The 24,124-nt window shown below is 45.1% G+C and overlaps 1 protein-coding gene and 1 pseudogene across 2 annotated transcripts in view; both read right to left on the minus strand.

Moving 5' to 3' along the window:
• The window catches only part of LOC144371438 (uncharacterized), a 395,907-nt gene that overhangs the window by 30,688 nt on the left and 341,095 nt on the right, over positions 1 to 24,124 (minus strand). Inside the window, exon 4 of the mRNA XM_078033754.1 lies at positions 16,797 to 16,804. Coding sequence (XP_077889880.1) covers positions 16,797 to 16,804 — 8 coding nt within the window. The remainder of the gene's footprint in view (positions 1 to 16,796; positions 16,805 to 24,124) is intronic.
• LOC144371390 (ribosome quality control complex subunit TCF25-like) overlaps positions 21,729 to 24,124 on the minus strand; it is a 31,807-nt pseudogene continuing 29,411 nt past the window's right edge. Inside the window, exons 16-18 of the transcript XR_013431440.1 lie at positions 23,750 to 23,829; positions 22,327 to 22,399; positions 21,729 to 21,989 (exon numbers count right to left, since the gene is read on the minus strand). The product of XR_013431440.1 is annotated as a ribosome quality control complex subunit TCF25-like (transcript). The remainder of the gene's footprint in view (positions 21,990 to 22,326; positions 22,400 to 23,749; positions 23,830 to 24,124) is intronic.

The following is a 24,124-nucleotide window of genomic DNA, read 5'->3' on the forward strand; positions in this document are numbered from 1 at the left end:
TCTCATGACTCATGAAGAGAATGAGTTAAAAGTCAGCATCATCAAATTTGTGAGGCCCTAAGAAATTCAAAGGGACCCTGTCTCTAAATAAAAATATTAAAAAAGGGATGGGAATGTGAATCAGTGGATGAACACCTCTGGGTTGAATTTCTGGTACCGGAAAAAAAAAAAAAAAAAACACACACATACACACAATAATAATAATAATAAATAAATAAACAAACCCTCATGAGTAACAAGCCCTAAAATTAACAGCTTCTCTCATGCATGAATACAATAAATGGATTTGGAGTTCTCTCCTGGTAATTATCTCAGTCTTCACTATGCAATCTGGAGACATGCTGGACTCATGGCACATGGAATCCCACAAAGGACTTTAGAAAGAAGCTGAAAGCACCATACAATTATGGAACAAAATGCCCAGGTTTTCAACTGCTGGTCTAAGCCTCACTAGACTAGTCAGAGGGAGATGAAGGCTAAGATACCACAGAGAGACCCTCTGGCCACAAGACTCTGGAGAGGACCACGAGGAGTCCCTAGCCATTACTGCGAGTTTCCACCATTGCTACTCCTGTCAGCTTTAAGCCACCTTCTTAAGCAGTCTCAATATAACAAGGCACACTTACCATTTCCTGGCTCTCAGGGTTCTCAGCGTTCTCCCTGTGGTTTGTTTTCAGATTCTGCACAGCACAGACACCTGGGCTCCAGATCCAGGACAGAAGCCTACAAAAAGATTTTCAAAATGGTGGGTTCCAGACACCAAGGGAATAAAAGATTGTAGAAGCCCTCCCCCGCATCACTGGCTGCCTGAGGATTGGACAGTTCTCAACTAAGTGACTGATTGGTCAAGGCTTCAGGCACTGCCTCCAACCTGAGCCAAGTGGGCACAGAATCAAAGTCTAAATGACAGGCTGCTACATTGTCATTGTTAACCGACTACAGATCAGGGCTGAGAATATAGCTTAGTCAGTAGAGTGCTTGTTTTGCTGATATAAGGCCATGGATTAAATCCCCTGCACTACACGAATACACTCTCCCTCCCTCCCCCCCAAAAAAGATTAAGTAAACAAGTTTGGGGACTACGGTTATGGATCAGTGGTAGAGAACTTCCCTAGCATGCATGAGGTCCTGGGTTGAATAGGAAGCATTAAAAAGCCACCCAAGAGGGGAATGTGGCTCAAGCAGTAGCACACTCACTGGCATGCGGGCTGCCCAGGTTCGATCCTCAGCACCACATACAAACAAAGAAGTTGTGTCCGCCAAAAACTAAAAATAAATATTAAAAAAGCCAACAAACAAACTACTAATGATACTGTGTCCATCTACAATAAAAAGTATTCAAGAAAAAAAAAAGACTGTGTATTGGACTTGTGCACACTCACTACAGAACTCATAAACACTTTTTATAAATAATATACACATATATGTCTTCAGACAATGTATAAATTTCTCCTGTGATGTCTTCTCAATTAACTTATATTACAGGTATGCTTCACAACCTGAAATCCTCTTCACCTCACATTATTATTATTATTATTATTATTATTATTATTATTGGCCTGTTAATTGCATTAAATCATCTGTATGGGGTTCTTTTAAGGCAAAGTTTTTTTTCAATAATAGGACCTATCCCAGAGAGAAATGTATTGACACTTATAACTGTTTATAAGGTTAAAGCAATTTGTGAATAAATATGTATATATATTTTTATGAAATGATATCACAATTACTTTAATATACATTTTTTTTAATTTTTCTATTCTTTGTCTCATAAAAAAAAAACAGTTTGAACTTTAAACTCTTTAACAATGTTCTTATATACCTTACCCCCAAAAAGTGACTAACAAGTATAATTCAAATTATTGAGACTCATAAATTTTTAATCTTTTATTTTAACTAGTGAAGTCTAAAGATTTTCTTTTTTATTTTCACCTTTAAATGAAGCAACACTTTATAGCTTTCTTGTTGTTTAACTGACGTTTAATATTCTGCAACTTTTACCCCCACTCTGATCACTTTCGACTATTGATGTTTTCATGGAGGGGATCTCAAAGTGGTCATACACTAGGTAGGAAATGGATATAGTAAGATAAGATTGGTGATTGCTGAGTATGTAGATTTTGCTATACAAAATAAATATTAGTGGATGATATGGGGGTAGGGAGAAAAAGAGCAATGAAAAAAATTAAAAAAACTTGAACACTAGAGGGGTTCAGATGCTACAAGTCTACAATGATAGCATGAATATAGAGGGTAGTGTTCTTGGAAGCAGCAATAAAATTTGAGGAAAAGAAAAAGGTAATTTTTTGCATAGTTCCCAAGTGAGAGAGCCAGGTGAATGGGTTCTGTGTTCAACTCTTCCCACCTAGGAGTGGAATTTATAGTTCATAGTGTATGTTTCAGTAAGTAGTAAAACACCATTTCTATGTACCTTTACACTTTTTCATGGCTCCAAGCTGACTTTGACAATTCCAGTCACATTACATCTTTGCACTTGTTAGCTATTAATTAATTAATTCATTCATTACATTATTTATTTGTTTTTATTAATTCACTTTTTCTTTTGTTGTCATTGTTTTTACATTACTGGTGATTACATAATTGCATGAATATTCTGAATGTTGACTTTTGGTTAAATATTGTCTTATGTGTTTATTCATACATTTGCTTTTCATTGAAATGTTTTTCCTTTGCCAAGACTGATTTATATTATTATTTTTTTTTAATTTTTTTAATATTTATTTTTTAGTTATCGGCGGACACAACATCTTTGTTTGTATGTGGTGCTGAGGATCGAACCCAGGCCGCACGCATGCCAGGCTAGCGCGCTACCGCTGGAGCCACATCCCCAGCCCAAGCCTGATTTATATTAGACCTCAATCTTCATTTATGAAGACTAGATAAAATCACATTATTCCAAAAAACTCAAGGATTTATTATCTTTGCAGAATCCTAATCACCTGCTAAAGTTGAGCTGTGTCAAAACTCCTCTTTTTTTCTTATATACACTTTGATAAAGGATTTCTCTCTCACTTTTATATTTTGGAGAATAGACTAACTTCCCAAGGAGTAGTTAATAATCTAGATGAGTTTTCCAACTAGCTCACTATTACTTTTAAATTATTTACATTCTTGACACTAACAGTGTCACTGATTACTTTTTAAAATTTTTGCAAGATATCTCTCTCTCTCTCTCTCTCTCTCTCTCTCTCTCTCTCATATGACAAATTAAACTTAGACATGCTGTTTTACTAAGAAACACTCTCAGCCTTTAATAAAATATTCTACAAAGAAAAAGGGTTTTGCTGATTTTCTTAGAGCCTCTCTAAGTTGCTGAGGCTGGCTGACTTTAATCTAAGTTATATATATGGAGAGAGAGACAGAGAGAGAGAAGTGTTCATTTGACTCTTACTCTTTGGGACTGTGCCAGAGTTACCTTCTTCTTTCACTTCTACCTTATTTCTGCCTCCAAAGAAACTACCCTTTTCCCTCATACTATCATTGATCCACCATTAGACTTTTTAAGTCTGAACTCTTTAGCTGGTCATTTTTTCCTCTCTTTTCTTCACAGCACTTTTTTCTCTACCTGTACCTATTCCACCAATACTTATTCATGAATACTCACTACTACATACTCAGTATCCACCAATGTCACATCCTGATCCATCTCTGTTCTGCTTTTTCCATGGGTCACTTTGAGATCCCCTGCACCCAGATATCAATAGTCCAGAGTAAGGTCAATTTAAAGTTAATAAAGATTCTTTTCAAACAATTTTCATGGTTTTTTTTTCTTAAAGAGAAAGTGAGGGGGAGAGAGAGAGAGAGAGAGAGAGAGAGAGAGAGAGAGAGAGAGAGAGAGAGAGAGAGAATTTTAATATTTATTTATTTTATTCATTTTAGTTTTCAGCAGACACAACATCTTTATTTGTACGTGGTGCTGAGGATAAAACCCAGTGCCACACAAACACCAAACAAGTGCACTACCGCTTGAGCCACATTCCCAGCCCCTATCATGGTTCTTAAGAGCTCAAAATAAAAATGCCATGTAATCCACTAATAATAATTTTTTTGAAGCAGAGTATCATTGTGAATGTCTGTTCTCTCAGTGGCTTGGGAGGATGAAACAGGAGGAACTTAAAAACAGCCACAGAAACTTGGCAATGGCTTAAGTGACTCAGTGATATCCTGTCTTATTAAAAAAATAGGGATGTAACAAAGTGGTAAAGTGCCTAAATAAGTACAAATAAATAACAATAACAATTCTTGGTTTAAAAAATGCCCTATAACCCAGGAATTATAATTCTGGATAAATATCTAAAGAAATTGGAACACATTTGTTAAAGATATTACTTCACTTTCATTTTTATTGTAGGTTTATTCACAGTATCTAATAAAAGGAATCAAATGAAGTGCCTTTTAGATGCAAGGTATTGATGAAAAGGTTTCTTCCAGCTGCACATCATTCATCTACTTTCCTTAAAGTCTGCGTACTTATAATTCAAACTGCTCCCTAAAAGGCAAGACTCAGATATGGATTCTTCTGAGTACTCCAAGAAATTTTGGTACCTCTGGACAAATTCTGTAAGACTTTTTCAAAACTAAGGAATAGGTAAATTTTGGAGTTTGAGATGTGGACAACATACAGTAAATTCCTCAAGGGGGAATCTTAATTCAGACACTGTGATAAGGTGTCTGGTCTGGGGAAGAAAGAGGAAGTAAAATCAGAGTTTGAGATAAAACTAGACTTTACTTCACTGATTTATAGGTTATTGATTTAATCCAAACAAATATTGGAAAAGGGTTAAAGCTAATAATTAAAATTTATGTAAAACAGGTATTTAAAAAGTACCAGGAAAGAGCTGAAGGTGTGGCTCAATGGTACAGTGCTTGCCTAGCATATATGAGGCCCTGAGTTTAATTCTCAGTGCCCCATATAAATAAATTAAATATAAATAAATATTTAAAAAAATACCAGGTAAGGATTTAAGGTTGTTGCTCAGTAGTAGAATTGTTTTTTTTAAGACAGAGTGAGAGAGGAGAGAGAGAGAGAGAGAGAGAGAGAATTTTTTTTAATATTTATTTTTTAGTTCTTGGCAGACACAACATCTTTGTTGGTATGTGGTGCTGAGGATCGAACCCGGGCCGCACGCATGCCAGGCAAGCGCGCTACCACTTGAGCCACATCCCCAGCCCAGTAGTAGAATTTTGGCTAGTATGCATGAGGCAGTCTGTTTGATACTGGACCCACATTAATAACAATAATATAATAATAATAATAATAATAATAATAATAATAATAATAATAATAATAATAAAGGTATTTTGTTCATCCACAACTAAGAAAAAAATATTTTAAAAAAGTACAACAGTGGGGCTGGGGATGTGGCTCAAGCGGTAGTGCACTCGCCTGGCATGCGTGCGGCCCGGGTTCGATCCTCAGCACCACATACAAACAAAGATGTTGTGTCTGCCGAGAATTAAAATAAATAAATTTGTTAAAAAAACGTACAGCAGTGCTATGGCCTGTAACCTTCTAATTATCTGTGTTCTAATTAAGCCCTTGCAATTGGACTTTCTTGTTATTTAAATTAAAGTCCAGTTCCACTTTTATTTCCTGCCACACCAGGACAAAGGAGTTTGCTTGAATATTAGAAATGCTTTTAAATGTCACTTTAATAAAGTTGTTTTACACTCAGTTGAAAGAAAACTTGGTGGCAGAGGCCATAACCCCTGTGACACAGAAGAATTATACATGGCTTTCATGAGTTCAAAGCTACCATCAGAAAAAGCGAGGCACTAAGCAACTAAGTGAGACCCTCTCTCTAAATAAATACAAAAAATGACTGGGGATGTATCTCAGTGTCGCTGAGTTAAATGCCTGCTATAAAAAGAAGAAGAAAAAAGAAAAAAAATTCAATTGGGGATAAATACATTAAACAAACAAACAAACAAACAAAAAAACACCTTAATTTTGGACAAATTAACTACACTACTGTGAGGATGGCTTTAGGCCTGGCATAAAAAAGCTCCATATTAAAAACTTCAGTTTGAAACATGCAGCCTCACCAGGCATGCCTAAAGAAGCCCTGCAGTATTGCCCTCAGAATAAACTAATCACTTCCCCTCACCTTGATAAATAGAGTGAGGCCTCTGACAGGTTGTTCTCACCTAATAAGAGGGAAGGGTGAGAAGACCAAGGTGCAGACTACCAGACCAGATTTTTCTGGCCCTAGAGTAAATGATGCCATGGAAAAATCTGGTGATAACTAACAAGGATTGAAAAAAGGGTTAAAAAGCTACAAAATTTAGTACAACTAGTAGAGCAAATAAACAAATGTTCACCCAGCTGAATAAAAAATGCACTTGAGCTGGGGAGGCTGATGAGGACTTAGAATGACATCTCATCACTTCTCATTATTGGTATTATCCTCACCACTCTTAAACTCTACAGCCACACCTTAGTGAGGGGGGAAAGGTAAAAGATTATGAGATGTTCTTATGTGATGAAAATTTAATTTCAGTGGGGAGAAGCCCAATAGGGAAAATAAAACCAAGAGGCAAGATCGCCCACACACCCAAAATATATACTTTCATGAATAAAAATTTTATCAAAATTAATTTAAAATTTCATTTAACTTTTGTGCTCTCTGGTCTTATGGAAAAGTAAATTTTATTTTAAACTTCTAAGCAATGTCCTAAGGCATTAATATTTTCCCAGAGGGAAAAAACCATATAATGCATTAGTATAATTTAAAAATTTTTAGTATTCATAATAAAAATTAAGAAGGACAGCTTAAATCAATTTAATAACTTAAACTACTATATCTAAAATATTATTATTTTTGAATATATAAACTGACAAATAAATAAATGTATTTTTCAAGCTTCATCCTAAAATTTATTCTTGACCTCTCAGGGATATCTATGTTCACCACAGCTACATCCCATGTTTGAGATCTACCCTGACCTCAGCAAGGTGAAAAAAATGGACAACTCAGTTCTGTGTCATAGGTTATAGAATAAACATACCAAACAACATTATCTCAGGGCCAAAGAACAGGAGAGACTCTGCACTTTGAGAGATAAGCCATCTACAACTCAGAAGTGTACAATTGTGGAAACTGTTTCTCACAGGATTCTGGGCACAGATCCATTTTCATTTTAGATATCATACTTTAACCAAAAGAGATTGGTATCACTGGAGAGAAGACTCTAGGTCATCAGATCATCAGTAACCCAGTAACTAGAGTCTAAACATTTTAAAAAATTATTTTGCAGTTTTGTCTTTAGCCTCATGCAGGGTTGTGATTTTATTTTTCTTCTTTAGTATGGGGTACTCTGAGAATATCATCAAACATTAAAGGCATAGAAGTCTACACATATTTCCATATAATTCAATAAAGCCTGTCAAAAGATTAAAGTTTAAATTTAAATTAATAAAAATTTAACCAGTACCTATAAGGCACAATATATTTTTCACATAACTTCTGTACCACATGTGATGATTGATTGAATCCTGACATTCAGCCCATGTTTAGTGAATTAGATATCTATCACTGAATAAGAAGAAACCATATAAAAATTATTGTCTCAAGTGTGGGCTTATCATCAATTAAGTCTGGGTTTATATGGGATCTTTGTACGGCATTAGGTGATAGTTGGTAAGGTTACTAAACTTCAGAGGGAGATGTGATTGCCAAAAAAGCACCCTTTTTCTCAGAATCAAATAAATTAAGGTGGGCTCATTCTCATGGAGGTGACAGTGTTACGAAAGTAAAAACAAAGTATTCAAAGTGTTTCCTGACTAATACACTTTCATAGTCACAGATTTACATAAGTAACTCATAAAAAAATAAGAGCTTAGATCTAAAATTTGGGAAATATACTCTGCACTTTGGCTACAAGAGGAGTAAAAACACATTGTCAATTTTATGTGTACAGATAGGGCTAAAGAATTGCTCATATGTTGACACTTGGTATCATTCTGCTTTTTGTAATGGATGAGGTTTACATAGCTGTTCAGTGTGAAAGAATATTTGAAAGGTCAACTTTACTGAAATTCAGGATCAATTCTCTGTGACCCCAAAGCCACAACTCACATCCTCTAGACTACATGAATTATCAATCTTTCATTATTGTTTTAGAAGTTAGATAGTGGCACAAAAAAAGCAGAATATATTTTTTTGTACCAAGGACTGAACTCAGAACACTTTATCACAAATCACATCTTTAGCCCATTTGTTTTTAAAGACAAGCCCTCTCACTAAGATGCGTAAGGCCTCACTTAGTTGCTGAGTCTAGCCTTAAACTTAAAATCCTTCTCCTCAGCCTCTTTAGTCACTGAAATTATAGACATGCATTACAATATTGGCTCTTGTTTCCTTGTTTATGAATAGGCAAAATTGAAATGATAAGCAGAGAAGCAGCTGTTAAAATCACCCCTTTATTGATTCTGGCTTTATTCCTACGGTTTAAATATTGAAACCCATATTTGATGTATACTGAAGGTAACATTATCTATTATAGTCAACAGTCTGTTGATCTCCATTTTATCCAGACAATTTTTTACTGCTTAAACTTTGATTTAATTTGAAAATGTTACTCAATATGTTTGAACTTCTGGTTTTTCTTCTGGCATTATTAGGATACTAGGTTCAAACCATACAGCCTATGGAAAATTATGGTGTGGTTATAGCTTAAGAGAAGACTATATGATAAATACAATTTTAAACTCACAAGGATGATGTATTTTCTTTATTTTTATGTTACCTTGTTGAATAAGATACAGAGTACACAGCCAAACCTTAAATCTTACAAAGCAGGCTCTAACTCTAGTTAATAAAAAAAAATATCAAAGACAAAAAGTTGTGTTGCAAAATCATATAGCAGTTGGTTTGTTATCAGCAGCACAGGAATGGGTTTCTGCCATATAATAATATCAGTATGACTTCAATACATATGATATCCTTAGATGCAGCCACACAGCAGTTGATCAATGATAAGTTGCAAGAATGATGAGCTTGTATAGATACAATCTGGAGATGGCTTTTAGTGATCCTAGACAGGGGGATTGTGTTCTAGTCATATCACAATACAGCATATTTTTTGAGGCCTGTGGATGCAGAGTTCTTACCTCCTTGGTGACAGATCATTGCAGAAGACTTCAGGTGTGTAGATTTTTTGATGATGAAACCTATAAGAGTGGATCATTGGAAAGGCCAAAAATGGCTATAGCTACTCTGTTGTTGATGCTTCCAAAAGGTTACTGTTATTATTATGATGATGATTATTATTAGTATTATTATCATTTATTTAAGTAATGAATACCTTGATTAAGTGTATACATTCATTGTCATAAATATTTTCTTCTGAGCATGTGTTCACTATGTAAAATATTGATCATACACCTTTGTTTTCTGGCCTATGTATGAAAGGGCCTATGGAATGATGCAGGATTCTGAGGGCTGAATGCTCTGGGCTACCTGGGAGCTATTGTTACCTCTGCATAAGCATGACTACATTGCCAACTCTTCCTCACATCTCTCAATTGCTAGAGACCAAAATTTTGCATCCTGGGTCTCAACACCCACACAGCAACTCGAATAGTCTTTAGGATATTTGCAGGTGAGAGATATCTCAGTCCTGATAGACTAATGGAGATTTTTAGGGGAGTAGTGGCAACTATGGACACGAAGAAGCATACAACACTTTGTTGCCTCAGTCCAATTACAATGAACTCCCGTGGAGAGCTGTTACATAGTGGGATTAGTTCCTTGTAAACAGAAATAAAGATTCTGACTGCACTGTGTGCAAACATAAACCTTGGAAGTTGAACTATCAATGAACTGCTGAAGCCCAGGCCTCAGCCCCTGGCCAAAGAAAAAAGTGGCAGCAGCTGCATAGATGATTTGGAGAAGTAGTCAAATGAGTCATGTGCAGCTGCTCTGGTCATGGGATGAATGGTTTCTATAGATCTGATAGCAAAAACTGATGCAAGTGTATGAGAGATTTCCAGAATGAGAAATTGCAAAATAATCAAGAAGTATAGGAATCCAAAGTATATCCAGGGGGCTGGGGTTGTGGCTGGGGCTGGGGTTGTGGCTCAAGCGGTAGCGCACTCGCCTAGCGTGTGTGCGGCCCGGGTTCGATCCTCAGCACCACATACAAACTAAGATGTTGTGTCCGCTGAGAACTAAGAAAAATAAATAAATAAATGTTAAAATTCTCTCTCTCTGTCCCCCTCTCTCTCTCACTCTAAAAAGAAAAAAAAAGTATATCCAGTAGAGTAAGATCTCTGTATTTTTAATATACCCATCAACCTTCTCCATTGTGATGATTGAGTCTAGGGAGAACAAGAAGGATAAAGGCCTTCAAGTCCAGTCAATGGATGATGCATAAAATGAAATGACAGTAGCCAACGGCTCCAGTGAACAACTGGCATGGTCATCTCAGGTATCCAAGTTTACTCCATTTTACCTGTTAAGCAGAACTGGTGGACTTAAAAAATAATTTACACAGGTGGCAAGAGAGCAAGATTATTATTTTTTTCTGTAAGAATTAGAGATAAACAGCATTCTGTGTTGCACCTTAAGAATGGAGAGGTTAGCATTGCTCCTTACAGTAGAAGTTGTAAAATGCTCAATGCCATGAGGCATTTAAGGACAAAAAAAATACCAAGTATGTTAGTACCTGGCCAGGCTTCCAGAGGACTGTATTTTTAGCAAGTAACAAAGGTCTTAAAAAATCATATTCAATCTATGTACTCAAGATAAAAAACATTTATTTGTGAGCATGCTCTTACATCAGTAAAATGTTGTTGATATGCCTTCTTTGTCTGACCTGCATTAAAAAAAGTTCTATTTAATAATTTGGGGGGCTGAGGGATAGAAGCTAGAGTTTGGTTATGGGCTATTGTTGCCTTCAAAAGTAGCATGCCTACCATCCCAAAAGTTCCTCACATCTTCATTCAACTGCTTGAGCCCCAAACCTTGCTTTTTTGATATAAGCCCCTGCACAACAGCCACAGATGTGAAATCATTAATTTGAGACTATCAGAAATACTCTGCTTTATTCAAGGAGTATTGTGTTGTTTTGTAGACATACTCCCAGATAAAATTCATTTAGTGGAGATTTAGTATATTATTTATTTTAGATTACACATATGGCCTTAATGTTATCTTTACACTTCCCAGCAACTGTCTTGGGGCTGCAATCTCCAGAGGAAACAGCATCTTTTATTCAACTCCTGAGTGGCATTGTCACCCCCCAGGCCTGGCACCAAGGCAGTGGATGGATGAAGCAGTGGTATCATTTGACCTCTCAGTGCTAGTTTCTCTCCTGACTGGTTAGGGAATCAAGTTTCCCTCTCTGCTGAGGGCAGATAGATGATGTCCCAGCACATGGCTGCAAGAGTACAGCTGCTGACTTTAGTAGAGAGCCAGCAAACCATTCCCTTCAAAGTCACCCCACAGAGCTCTGCACCCATTATTCTGGCTTGGACTTAGAAAGGAACAGGCAAGAAAGGGGAGAGAGGAAAGAACCCCACTCTCTATCCTCTGCCCTCTAGAGATCTCCCCTCTTGTAGTGGAGGTGACTGCCAACATAGCAATCAAAAAACGTCAGAGTGTAGCCAGAGCAGCCCCAGGGGCAGAGGGACACTGAGCTGAAGCTGAGGATATCTTCAGGATCCATGCATCAGACCCCCCATGTCCTGCCCACCTGGCTACCATTCCAGCCGTCATCTGGAGGTCCTGAGAGTTCACCCTGGAGGGGGACAAAGTGCGCTTCATCTGTACCTTAAACAAGGCCTGCCAGGACCCAGGTGTGCCCAGGGACAGGGTTACCATTCCTTTAAGGACGACCCACCAATGAGACTAGCTGCAGAGACAAACCTCCCCCAACCCATATCTCCACCTTCACCCACCACCCGAATGCACCCTGGGGATACTCAGGTCCTGGTGGGGATCAGTCCTCCACCACGCCCACCCATTTCATAGAGGGGAAACCCGAGGCTCAGAGCAACCCAGCATCGCTGAGGAAGGCACAGTGATGCGGGTCTTTGGGCCTCCCGGATCCCATACTGACGGTGACAGTTAACTGGGTGGAAAGGTCCCTCCGTCTAGGTCCTAAACTCTGCCAGATGGAAGTGCCTGGCGCTCCCGGGAGAGGACCAGAGGGTGGGCAGCTGGGGTCGCGAGTCCGAACCCTGCCTCGGGTGCGCGGGGGCCTCCCGCCGGCTCTGCGCTCTGGCGTCCGCGTCCGCAGCCGGGCTTCAGGAGGTCCTGCCGGGCGGGCCGTGCGCGTCCGAGGCCCAACGCTCCCGCTCCCCGCCCGCTGGCCGGGCCCGCCGCCTAGAGGCCGCTCTGCGCTCACCAGAACTCAGCCGCCGCCGCCACCGCCGCTACATTGTAACCCGTCGCGCCTCGGCCGCTACATTGTGTCCGGCCCCGCCACGCGCTGCTGCCGCCTGCGGCCCGGAGGCTCATGACACCAGGTCCCCAGGGCGCGCGCCCTGCCTGGAGCCCGGCGGCCTCCACATCCCGCCCCGGGGGACACAGCTCACCGTGGTAAGTCTGGAGGCTGTAAAAGTCCTGGTTAAAACCGAGCCACATCACTTTAAAAAAGAAAAGTGGGACTGGGGATGTGGCTCAAGCGGTAACACTCCCCTGGCCTGCGCCGGGCACTGGGTTGGATCCTCAGCACCATATAAAATAAAATAAAGATGTTGTGCCCACCGAAAACTGAAAAATAAATATTAAATAATATTCTCTCTCTCTCTCTCTCTCTCTCTCTCTCTCTCTCTCTCTCTCTCTCTCTCTCTCTCTCTCTCTCTCTCTCTCTCTCTCTTTCTCTCTCTCTCTCTGTCAAAAAAAAGAAGAAAAGAAAAGAAAAGAGAAAAAAGAAAAAGAAAAGTGTGTGTGAGGGGCATGCGTGCAGTCCCAGTCACTCCAGAGTGACTCCAGAGGATCAGGAGTTGGAGCCTGGGCAATATTGCAAGACCCGGTCTGGGGCGGGGGACCCCTCTTGGTTGAGGAAAAGCTAGAACCGCCTAACAGGCAGCAGACATTGTGCTGGACCTCGTTGGTCTTCTCTGTTGGTGAGCAGGTAGCTTCACTCATCTACCCCAGTTTCCTCTCAAGTCCATCCTCGACCCAGGGAGGCTGGGGCTGTTCAGTGCAGCAGCAGTGGGAGACAGCCTCTGCCGCAGAGGCTGGAGTTACTACCGCTTTCTGGGTGGTTGTAGACAGAAGCAGGGTTGCTCCAGCTCACAGTCCTGCCCCCCAGCTCAGGGATAAGCTTTATCCCTGCAGGGAGGAACTGAGACAGAGGAGGGCAGCTGTGGGGCATGGTGCCCCTGTTTCTGGTTTCTGTGGAAAGACTCTGGAAATGGTCACTTTGCTCAAAGAGGGCACCATGATTTTAGAGCCTATAACTGGGGGCTCCCAAGTGGGAACTCCAGACCACCTCTTTTAACCCTATCCAAGCCTAGAGGTGGGTGGTCTACAGGTGGGGTGGCTCATCAACTTCACAAAGATCACATCACCAATAAGGAGTGAAGCAAAATTGCCACCCAGCTCTGGGTGACTTGGTGCCTTGTGCTCATCCTCTCCAGACCTGTTCATACTGGAGGGGAATTCACTGAGCTGGGATTCTAAGGCTGCTGGTCTGATGATTTGATTGTCCCTCCCTGGCCCCGTCCTGAAGACTCTTTTCCACCTGGCCCTTCTCCCTGCTTCTCTCCTGCCTGCCCTTATGGTCCTCTGGCAAGCCCAGGACTGGGCCACAACAAAGAAGAATGAACAGAGAGACCTTCAGGGGGCACCTTTCCATGCTCACCCACCCTACCAGCTGCTCCTTCAGGTCTCCTGCTTCTTGACCCTGTAGTGCTCTGACTCTGCCCTGGATCCTTTTACCCCTTCTGTGCTTGCTCACTCCTTTTCTGGATGCCTTCAGCAGGTGACTCTAAGAAACAACTCTGTCAATGGCTCCCCAGTGATGCCTCACTCACTCCTCATGACTCGGAGGCTGACATCCAGTGCTCTTCTTAACATCACTGGGATGTCTGATAAGCCATTCACACTCAACATGTCCAAGTGGGCACTCAGCCTCTTCAAAGCTGTACCACCCTTAATGGCAGCTGCACCTGTCCCCAACCCCTTTCCTCCCAAGTCCATTCTCAGCTCAGCAGCCACAGCCATCCTGGGAGAAAAAAGCCTGTTCCAGACTCCACCTCAGGGCTCCCTCGCCAGTCTCTCTCCTTGATTCCCAACAGGCCAGGCCGCACCCTCAGCCCTGGCTTCCAAGGCTTCTCCATGGCTTCCTCCTGCATTGGTGTCCTTCCCTCATGCTCAGCTCCAGCACTGACTAGTGCCCCCATCTTGTATGTTTTCATTTATTGTCTGTCCTCCCACTACCACCAGAAGCTAGGAGCTGCAGGCGAGCTATCTGTTGTCTTCCTTCACTGGTCCTGGGCCCTGGACTGAAGAAGGGTTGAATGCCCAGGCAAGTCCTGGGCTGAGAGGAAGACAGTGCGCTTAGCAGGCAGCCCATTCCATAACCACATATTAGTACCAACTGTTGACCTGAGCCTGTGTTTGTGCAAGTAGTGGGTCCTGGTCCAGCTCCATGGAGAGCAAAGATGACCCCATACTTGACTCACAATTTAAGGTCCGCCTCTCTCTAGTATATGTCATGATCATATCTCCACTCATTCAACAATGCATTTATTGAGCACCAACTGTGTACCATGTTTTGACTGAGCACCAAAATATGGTGCTGAGAAGACAGACAAGATCCCAGAACCCAGGAGGGCAGACAGACAATAAGCAAAGAAGCAAACTAATCAGGGATGTATTGAGCACCAAGAAGGTTGAGGAGGTGGCACTTGGGATGAGGGGCAGGAAGACCAGATGCTCCAGTCAAGATCCCAAGGGTAAGCAGGAGAGAAGCATCCAGAAGAGAAACTGCCAACACAGAGGCCTTGAGGAGCTGGCAGCATGGTGTGCTTGTGGAGCCAAAAGCAGCTTCTGCAGCTAGAGTTTGTGCCAAGAGAAGGCAGGAGGACAGGGCTTAAGATGGAGGGATGATGGGCCAGCTATAGACATGTTGGCTTTGACTTGTGGGATGGAAGCCTCTGAAATCTATTATCTCTTCTTTATTGAGATACAATTGGCATATAATAAACTGCACATTATAAGTATTCAATTTGATGCATTTTGACATATATGTGAACCTGAGAAATTATTATCACAATTAAGGTAGAAAACCTAATTTTTGTTGCCTTCAAATGTTCTTTGTGCCCTTTTCTGCCCCTATCTACAGACAACCACTGTTCTACTTTCTGTCACTATATTGCCTTTTCTAGAATTTCCTAGAAATGGATTCATACAGTACGCACTTATTTTTGTGTAACTTCTTTCACTCAGTAGTTACTTTGAGACTCATTGATGTTGTGCAGGGAGCAGTTGTTGACTCTTTTTATTGCTATTGATAAACATCTGGGCTGTTGCCACTGTTTGATATTACAAATAAAACTGCTAGAACATTTGTGTGCAAGTCTTTGTGTGGACATACGCCTTTATTTCTCCTAGGCAAAATACTCAGCAGCAGAATAGGTAGATCATATGGAGTGTGTTCAATTTTCTAAGAAACTTAAAAATTCTCTCATGGTGGTTATGCCATTCTTACTGGCATCTGGTCACTCTCAGTGTCTTTAACATCACTGTCGTCATTGTCTCTGCTGGAAGAGTCTGGTAAAGTGGCATGGTTGACTGGTTTCAGTACTTTGGACTGAATTCAGGGTCACTCTGCCACTGAGCTAAACCCCCAACCCTTTTAATTTTATTTTTCATTTTAAGACAGGGTCTCACTAAGTGGCCCAGACTGACCTCTAATGGGATTCTTCCACTTTATCTTCCCAAGTAGCTGTGGGTATAGGTGTGCACCACATCACCCCATTATGACTTTATTTTAAAAAAATTATGTGAAGCTCAGCGTGGTGGCCATGCCTGTAATCCCAGCTACTTGGGTGGCTGTGGAAGGAGGATCACAAGTTTGAGGTCAGCATCAGCAACTTAGCAAAGCCCTGTTTCAAAATGAAAAAGGACATGGGATATGGCTCAATATAAAGCACCCTAGGATCCAACACAAATCCCTCTGATGCTGATTCATGGAGAATGGACCAGAACAGGTAGGAAAGGGATATTTCACAAAGTGTGTACATTTTCTCTCCAAGAGCCAGGTGGTCCCAAACCTATGAACCCCATCCCTCCTACCCCCACCCCATTTATGCTCCTGTTTTCAGAAGCCTCCTTCCTCTTTTCAGTTCTGTCTGCTAGCTCTCCCCCACCTTCCCCTCTCTAAAAGCCACCGTCTGTAGGTGAAGACTCCCCTGGGTTCCGCCTACCCTACAGTCAGGGGTAATCCAGGTGGCTACGGCAGGGATGCCAGGAGGGCCTGGACACTTATTCTCCCCCTTTCTGAGACATGCTGGCCAGTTTCAGTTAACTCTGAGTGTGACCTTGGTGAGCCCAGTGTTTTCTGTTTTCGTTAATCTTCGTTTTTGGACAATCATCCTGCTCCTAAGAATGAAAAAGGTCAGCATCAGGGCTACAGTTTTCCATGGGTAATAATGGCCATGGCCACCCACTGGAGGAGGGGAGCACTAGTACAATGCTAGGTGAAGTCCCCCAGAGGGGAAAATTTTGCAAGAGACAGAGATGTCTGAGAGGGCTAGTAGGTGCCAGGTTCCCCTCCCTGACCCTTCCCCATCCTGTCACATAGCCCACATTATACACTGGTGCTTGTGGGTCTGAAGGGTGGGTAAGGGGGTAGGAAGTGATTGGTCTCAAAATCAGAACAATAAAGGCACAGGTGGCCAAGGAGTACTGGCTCACCTCGGCCATAGGAGCAAAGCTGCAGCTCTTATTGGTGAAGGTGCTCTGGAGGAAGCAGATGTTTGGCCACTGTAAGCCCAGAGGGGAGACACACAACCTTCACCAAGACTCAGGACAAGATAGCAAAGAGCCTCCTCATCTTCTCTGTGAAATGCAGACAAAGGAAAAACTGAGTCCTGGAGTGGGAGAACTGTCCAGGAGGTGTCAGAAGACCACAAAGAGGCAGCCAGATCTAGGGTAGTACAGAGCACAATTTATTGGGGGACTCACTCACAGAAGCTGTGGTCAGCATGTCCAGGATTCTTGCAGTTTGGGTCAGAAGGAGGGGACTTACATATGGTCAGCCAAAACAGTGTATCTCAAGCTAGTAAAGAGGAGTCAAGCTCCTTCCTGTTGTATGGCAGCAGGGTAAAGCTCCACTGGCCTCTCTGATGGTCTGTTTATTTATGGTGTGTTGGGAACTCTGGGAGACAGACCAAAGTTGCTCAGGGCAGCATGCGCAGGTTGGGAAGGTTCAGGGAGGTGTATGTGTACAGTCCTAGGAGAGAGCCTGACAAAGAGAAAGCTCTGTGGAAAAGTGGTCATTCTTTAACTTGGAAGCAGATTTAACAAAGCAGTCAAAGGCATTTCAGTCACGGGTGCAGATGAGAGATGCCCAGCTGCCTCTTCATCTTTGAGCTACCATTCTCCCAGACTGCAGGCAGTGGCACAGTTTGTGCATGTGCAACTCCAGGGGCACTCTTCTCTCCTTCAGTTATGACCACCTGGAGTTGTACAGTGTGGCAGCTCCATCAGTCCCTTTTGGACACCCATCTGACCTGCAGTGAGTGGGAACAGAAGAGAAGAGGAACAGAGGTGCTCTCTGTCCCCACCCCTCTTGGCCACCACTCTCACTGAAAGCACATGGAAGAATACAAAAAGAAGAAGAGAATGGAGGCAGACCTCCATGGACCATACTTCTGAGGGGAAATTTGTGGCAGGCCGCAACAAAGGGCTGGGTTTTACAGGGCTTAGCACTGCCAGGTCGTGGAAGGAGTTCTGGTGGCCAGCTCATTTAGGACAGGGCAGGAGGGCAGGTGGGGGACAGTAAGGGAAGTTCCCTGAGGCCTGTTGTCCATATCCTTCACTCGCAGTGACCAGGAGTGAGCTGTCCGTGTGCTTGAGCGTACCAAACGGCACTTGAGCTCCACTCAGCGCAGGGGCGGAGGCAGCTGTGCTGGGGCAGAGCTGTGCAGAAGGGTGCCTTGACTTAGCCCAGATCCTGCATGGCATCAGAACTGGTACATTCCATTCACCAGTTGCAATTGGATCTTCTCTCCCCACATAGAGTTGTGACCCACCCACCTGTTTGTTATGGTGTGGTACTTGGAGTTCTTTCTTCTTCACCACTTAAAAAGACACTGCTGATGTTACATTAAAATTGCAAAAATGCTGTGGTGGTGGTTCTGACCTGTAGTCTCAGGAGGCTGAGGAGGGAGGATCTCTTGAGCCCAGGGGTTCAAGACCAGCCTGGGCAACACAAGGAGACCATATCTCAAAAAAGAAATGAAAGTTATAGGAGGTGATTGTCTTGGAGGAGGGGGCTAAGCTCATGAGTAACTCCACATGCCTGCTCAAAACAGATCTACACAACACAACTGAACCTGAGACTAGGACAGTTTTCTGGAGCCTCACCACACCAGTTGTGCTTGAGATGAGGAAGTCCCTTCTGCTTTAACTTTGAAAAACCAACTAGAATTCTGCTTTTCCTTTCTGCACAAAGTGGCTGTCCATCCCCATATAGCAGCTGTTATGGTATGCACATGAGGTCTGCAGGAGGTGAGATGGATGATTTGATTGTAAAATGGTGACCTAGTCAGATTAGCAATTTGATGGGCTCCTGGTGATAACTAGCCTGGTGGGGCAGGGCTGGAGAGTTGTAGATCTTGTTCCAAGCTCCTCCTGCCCTCTCTCTCCTTCCTGGCTTCCCTCTGCTAGGCCCTTCCTCCGTGATGTCCTGCCTCAGTTCAGGTCCAGAGCAATGGAGTTGACCGATCAGGGACTGAACCCTGAAACCATGAAACAAAATGAACTTTTCCTCCTCAAAATTCTTCTTGGACATTTTGGTCATTGGGAGGAAAAGCTGACTAACCCAGAAGGCCACCCCAAACCACTGGCATCAAACAGGAACCCTTTTATCATGTCCACCCAGACGTGCCTATCCCAGATGGGGACCCCAACCTGGAGCTCCATACACATTCTCTTTGGGGTATTTGTTGTTGTTTTGTTTTTGCAGCTATTCTTACAAAAGGCCATTCTGAGTTCTAGAGGAAGGGGTTAGACTCTCTTGGTGAGAGTGGCAGGGCTGTGGCCTGGCCTGTGGTGTGGAAGCCCGTCTGTGGCCTTCTTTGGAAGATGCAACTTGTCAGGTGCAAAATATCTTCACCTTCAGACGGGCTTCCTGCACTCCAAAGCTGGGAGGTTATGCAAGAGAGAAGGGCACCATGTTCACCGCCAGCTTGCGCAAGTCGGCGTTGAGTTGGCCTGGGAAGCGCAGCGGGGTGGTGACCCCGCTCATGGTGGCAGACACCAGGTGGTTGAGGTCCCTGTAGGTGGGTGTGGCCAGATTGAGGGTGTAGATGTTGTAGAGCGCCTCATTGTCGATGCAGTAGGTCTCGTCCATGTTCTCCACCAGCTGGTTGATGGACAGCGGGGCGTTGTAGGGCTCCATCACCGTGTCCGACACCTTGGGCGAGGGCACCACACTGAAGGTGTTCACGATGTGGTCAGGGTACTCCTCTCGCACCTTGCTGATGAGCAGTGTGCCCATGCCCGAGCCCATGCCGCCGCCCAGTGAGTGGGTCAGCTGGAAGCCCTGCAGGCAGTCGCAGTTCTCGCACTCCTTGTGCACCACATCTAGGACCGAGTCCACCAGCTCTGCGCCCTCCATGTAGTGGCCCTTGGCCCAGTTGTTGCCGGCCCCACTTTGACCTGTGGGGTAAGAGGAGGAGGTGACACGCCAGGGCTGAGGGTCTGCAGCCTAGACCAGCACCTGCCTGAGCACTGCAGAGGGACTTCAGAGGAGGTGCCTTCTTCTTTAAATATTTTTTATTATTTTTTTTAGGTAGACGCAATATGTTTATTTTTTAATTTTTATGTGGTGTTGAGGATCGACAGGCCTTCCCCACACGGGGAGAGTGGGGCCACTGCCTGACCCTCATGCTCAAGCACAGCTTCTCAGGAAGGGCGTTGGCCACATCTTGGCAATATCAGCCTCCTATGAAGTCCCTGTCTGGAAGGTGACAGGGAGGTTTGCTCCTGGGTGCCCACCTTGTCTAGCTCGGTGAGAAAGGCCACAGCTGGTCAGCCACCCTGCCCATCACAGAGGTCCTCCTGCTGAGGCCAAGTGGTCCAAAGACGAGCCAGGCCTGCTTGGCAGCTAGGCCTTCGTGGCTGTTCAGAGATGTGAGCAACTCTAGAAGCGTGCTCAGCTGTAGCACTGCTTAAGCCCAAGTGCACCATGAGGTGCTGTGGGCTCAGGGCCTCAGGAAGCAGGCCTGCAGCTGAGCGGGTCCCTCAAGCCCAGGGCCCTTCTCTCTGCTGTAATGCTAGAGTGCTGGCCATCCATTTCAGAGTTCCCTGGCTCCTGGATGCAGGATCACTGCTGTGGCTCCAGATATCACATATCTGGATTGAAGGCAGGAAGAGGAAAGGTACCCTGCTTGCCTGTCATTTTCAGAGAACAAACCCTTTCTCAGTACATTGCCCCCACAGACCACCCCAGCTGTGGAAGCTTGGGTGCTGCCCAACTTGAAGATGGGTGCAATCCCCTACCAAACCCCATTAGGCCAACATTGAAATTTGGGACTGTGCCTCTTCATGGCCCCTCTTGGGGCAGAAGATCAGCACTGTGAAGGGGGCCCAGGAGAGAACTGGCACAGTTCACAACCCCTCAATTTCCTGACCCTTCCAGAACTAGACAGGATATTCCTCTGTTGGTTACTAGGGACTGAAAAACATGGTATCCCTGAGTTACATCCCTAGCCCTGACCTCAGCCTCCACAGTTGCTGGGATTACAGGATTACAGGTGTGGCCAACATGCCTGTCTTGGGTCACATGATCTGTCCCTCCAGTGGTTAGGCACAATGATGCTGAGGCTCTGGTGTGCCCTGGCTGTGTGGCCAGCTGTGAGCCAACCTAGGGGTCTTATTGGAGCTCCCAGTTATCCCCAGAACAAATGTCCATTAACTTTTCCTATACCCCCAATCTACCCTCAACAACTTTCTTCCTAAACTTGCTTTTTGGGCTTCTCCTTCACCTCCGGACACTGCCCCTGAAGCTTCCCAGCTTCCTTCCTTCTCTCCCTGTCTCCTCCTCTCCCTCCTGCCTTCCTTCCCTCCTGTGCTAAGGATGGGGTCCGGAGCCTTGTACATGCCAGCCCAGTGCTCTACCCCTCAGCTTCGTCTCAGCCCTCCAGTTTCCTAATACAGTACCGGGCTGGGGCTGTAGCTCCAAGGTAGAATGTGTGCTCAGAAAGTTCAAAACTCGAAAGTTTGGAGAGGCTGCAGTGTCCCGCTGAGGGACCCCCCCACATTATCCCCAACTGCTCGAAAAGAACTGGGCTGTGGCCTGAAGGCCAGCCATGTAGACATCTCTTCTCAATACAAGCCTGGAGATCCCACACCACCAGGGATCCCCCTGGAGCCCTGTGTTCCAGATTCTGGTGTGGGCCGCACATGGGCCAGGGCTGGCTCTGGACTCCTGAGTGCTGAGGTGGAGTTGAGTGTTGGAGGAGGAGCCCCCGGAGCAGGGAAGAAACCCATCCATGTTTGCAGGGAACAGAAGACACGGCAGACGGTACATCCCGCACTTCTACTTCAGGGGACTGGTCAATCCAGACCAGAACAGAATCAGGAACACAATTACACAGCGCTGGGCGCAGCAGCCAAAGTGGCTCAGTCCCAGTCCCCCTCCCCCTCGGGGTTGTCCTCCTGCGACGCCTCCAGGTCATTGAAGTGGAAGTTGGCCATCATGTCTCGCATAGCCAGCATCAACTGGTTCAAGCCTTGGTTGTGGTTCAGACCCCCAGGCACTCCTTCCTCTGGCCTCTCCCCCTGCAGCAGCGAGACATGTCTGAGCAGGGCCTCTCTGTGCTGGGACTGGGGACCTGGGGCCCAAGCAGGGAGATGCGTCATCAAGCCCGGGGCGGCCTGCACCCCAGCATGGGACCTGGACCCTCCTCAGGTCCCCGTCAAGGACATGAAGCTCTGAAAAACCAAAGGCACATGTCTACCCAGACCAGTGCGAGGCAGGGGGCCGAGCAGCCCTGCGGCTCCCAGGATCTGTCGGGCCCGCTCCTGCACTGCCCAGCATGGTGCTGACGCTGGACATCTGCATGCAGATGACTGGCTTGAACCACTCAGCACAGAAGCTGAGACGTGCCCAACCTACCTCCACAGTGTAATTTGGCAACAGTGACCGGAAGAAGAGGGCAACCATGTTTCCATGGCTGACAGGACTTAACCTGAAACAGGAAGTCAAGAGAAGTCATAAAACAAAGCTAGACTCCCCTTGACTCCTCCCAACGCAGGTCAGGATCCAGCTTGGGGAGGGGCCATGGACACCCAAGGACAACTGGGAAGGAAAGGAAGGGGCCCGGGGGTCTCTCTTCAAGGAGCCTAGTCTGTGAAATGACCACAGCCAGCCTGTCCTCTGCCATGGACAGGCCTTGTTTCCAAGAAAAACTGCAGTCTCACTGGGCAAATCAGCAAGATGGCCCCAACATTTAAAAAAGTGCTGGGGCTGCAGCTCAGGGGTAGAGCACCCAGGTTCAATCTCCAGCACCACAAAACAGAAAAGGGCTGCAGGTGCACACTTCCTTCAGCACAAGGCCAGCAGAGAACAGAGCCACAGGCAGGGGACACCACGGCCACTGTCTGCTGGATGCCAGGGCCACACTCATGCTCTGAGGAGGATAAAGCCCATGTGGGCAGAGAGCAGAGCAAGGTGCCTCTGTACCGCTGACTAATGACCTCCTCCTGAGCTACTGGGGAACTTGACACAATGGGCTTCACTGTGAACACACAGTCCCATTATAACTTCTACAAAGTTGGTGGGGAAAGGTGGGGCTGGAAGGCAGCCTGCCTTAAAAGGGAGGGCTGCCAGCAGCTCTGGGGCTTACCCCAGACAAGCAGCTCCTCAGCACATTTTTCCCCTGCCAGGATGGAACCCAGGTCACACATACTAGGCTAGTGCTCTGCCACTGAGCTAAACCCTGGCCCTTTTGATTTTGAGAAAGGGTCTTGCTAAGCTGTTGGCCTTGAACTTGTGATCCTCCTGGTCTCAGCCCTGAGTAGGTGAGATTATAGGTGTGGCCCTAACACCAGAAGTAAAGGTGAAAGGGTTTTTGTTGGCTCTGAAAGCTGCCCACACTCTGGGGGCAGCCTGTAGGCGGACTCTGATGTGTTTCTTTGTCACTTTCTGTCCCACCAACCCACTCTCCTTGCCCAGCCTCACGGGCCTTCTTGCTGCCTTCCTGCTGCTCTGGGTATCTCTCGGTGCACTTTGGACCTTACCCTTATCTCTAGGTTCTACAATTCTCATCTGTTCCTACCACGGCAGCTGACCACAGGCAGAGTGGCTTCTTATTCTGCTTCCCACTGCGTTTCTAGTACCTGCTACAAAATCTGGAAAGAAACGCTCAGAGTTGGGTGGATATGTGCAAAGGCAGCTGTGTCCTGAGTGTCACTGCTGCTTCCTCTTCCCTGTGGCTGACCGCTGGCCTTCTGGGCTGCCTTCGGTGGGCATTGAGCCCCGGGGAGCCCCGAGGCACTGACCTGGGTCTGCACAAGCACAGTGGGGGTGAGGGCATTACCTCTCTGGTCTGACGTAGGAGTAGATGGTGTCCAGGGGAGGCAGAGGGTCAAACCCCGTCACAGACTGTGTGGTCACATCCTTTAGAAAGGGGAGAAACAGTGATGCTAGAGCCTTCTGGGGCAGGTCACTCAACAGAGAAAGGGAATGGGCTTGGCTTTCTGCCCCTGGGCAGAGGCATGGTGGGAAAGGTCAGGCACACAGGAAGTGCCCACGCATTCCATGATCAAACTCACTGTGGTGCCCAAGCCACACAGCACGCACGGGCTGAACCACAAGTCACACAAAGCCGGCACAGCCCTGTCCGGCCTCTCTACCCTCTCCCGCCAGCACCACGCTGTCACTACTCATCAGAACAAGCCTTCCTGGCCAGAAG

This window comes from Ictidomys tridecemlineatus, chromosome 16, assembly GCF_052094955.1.
Source record: "Ictidomys tridecemlineatus isolate mIctTri1 chromosome 16, mIctTri1.hap1, whole genome shotgun sequence".
In the NCBI taxonomy this organism is placed as follows: domain Eukaryota; kingdom Metazoa; phylum Chordata; class Mammalia; order Rodentia; family Sciuridae; genus Ictidomys; species Ictidomys tridecemlineatus.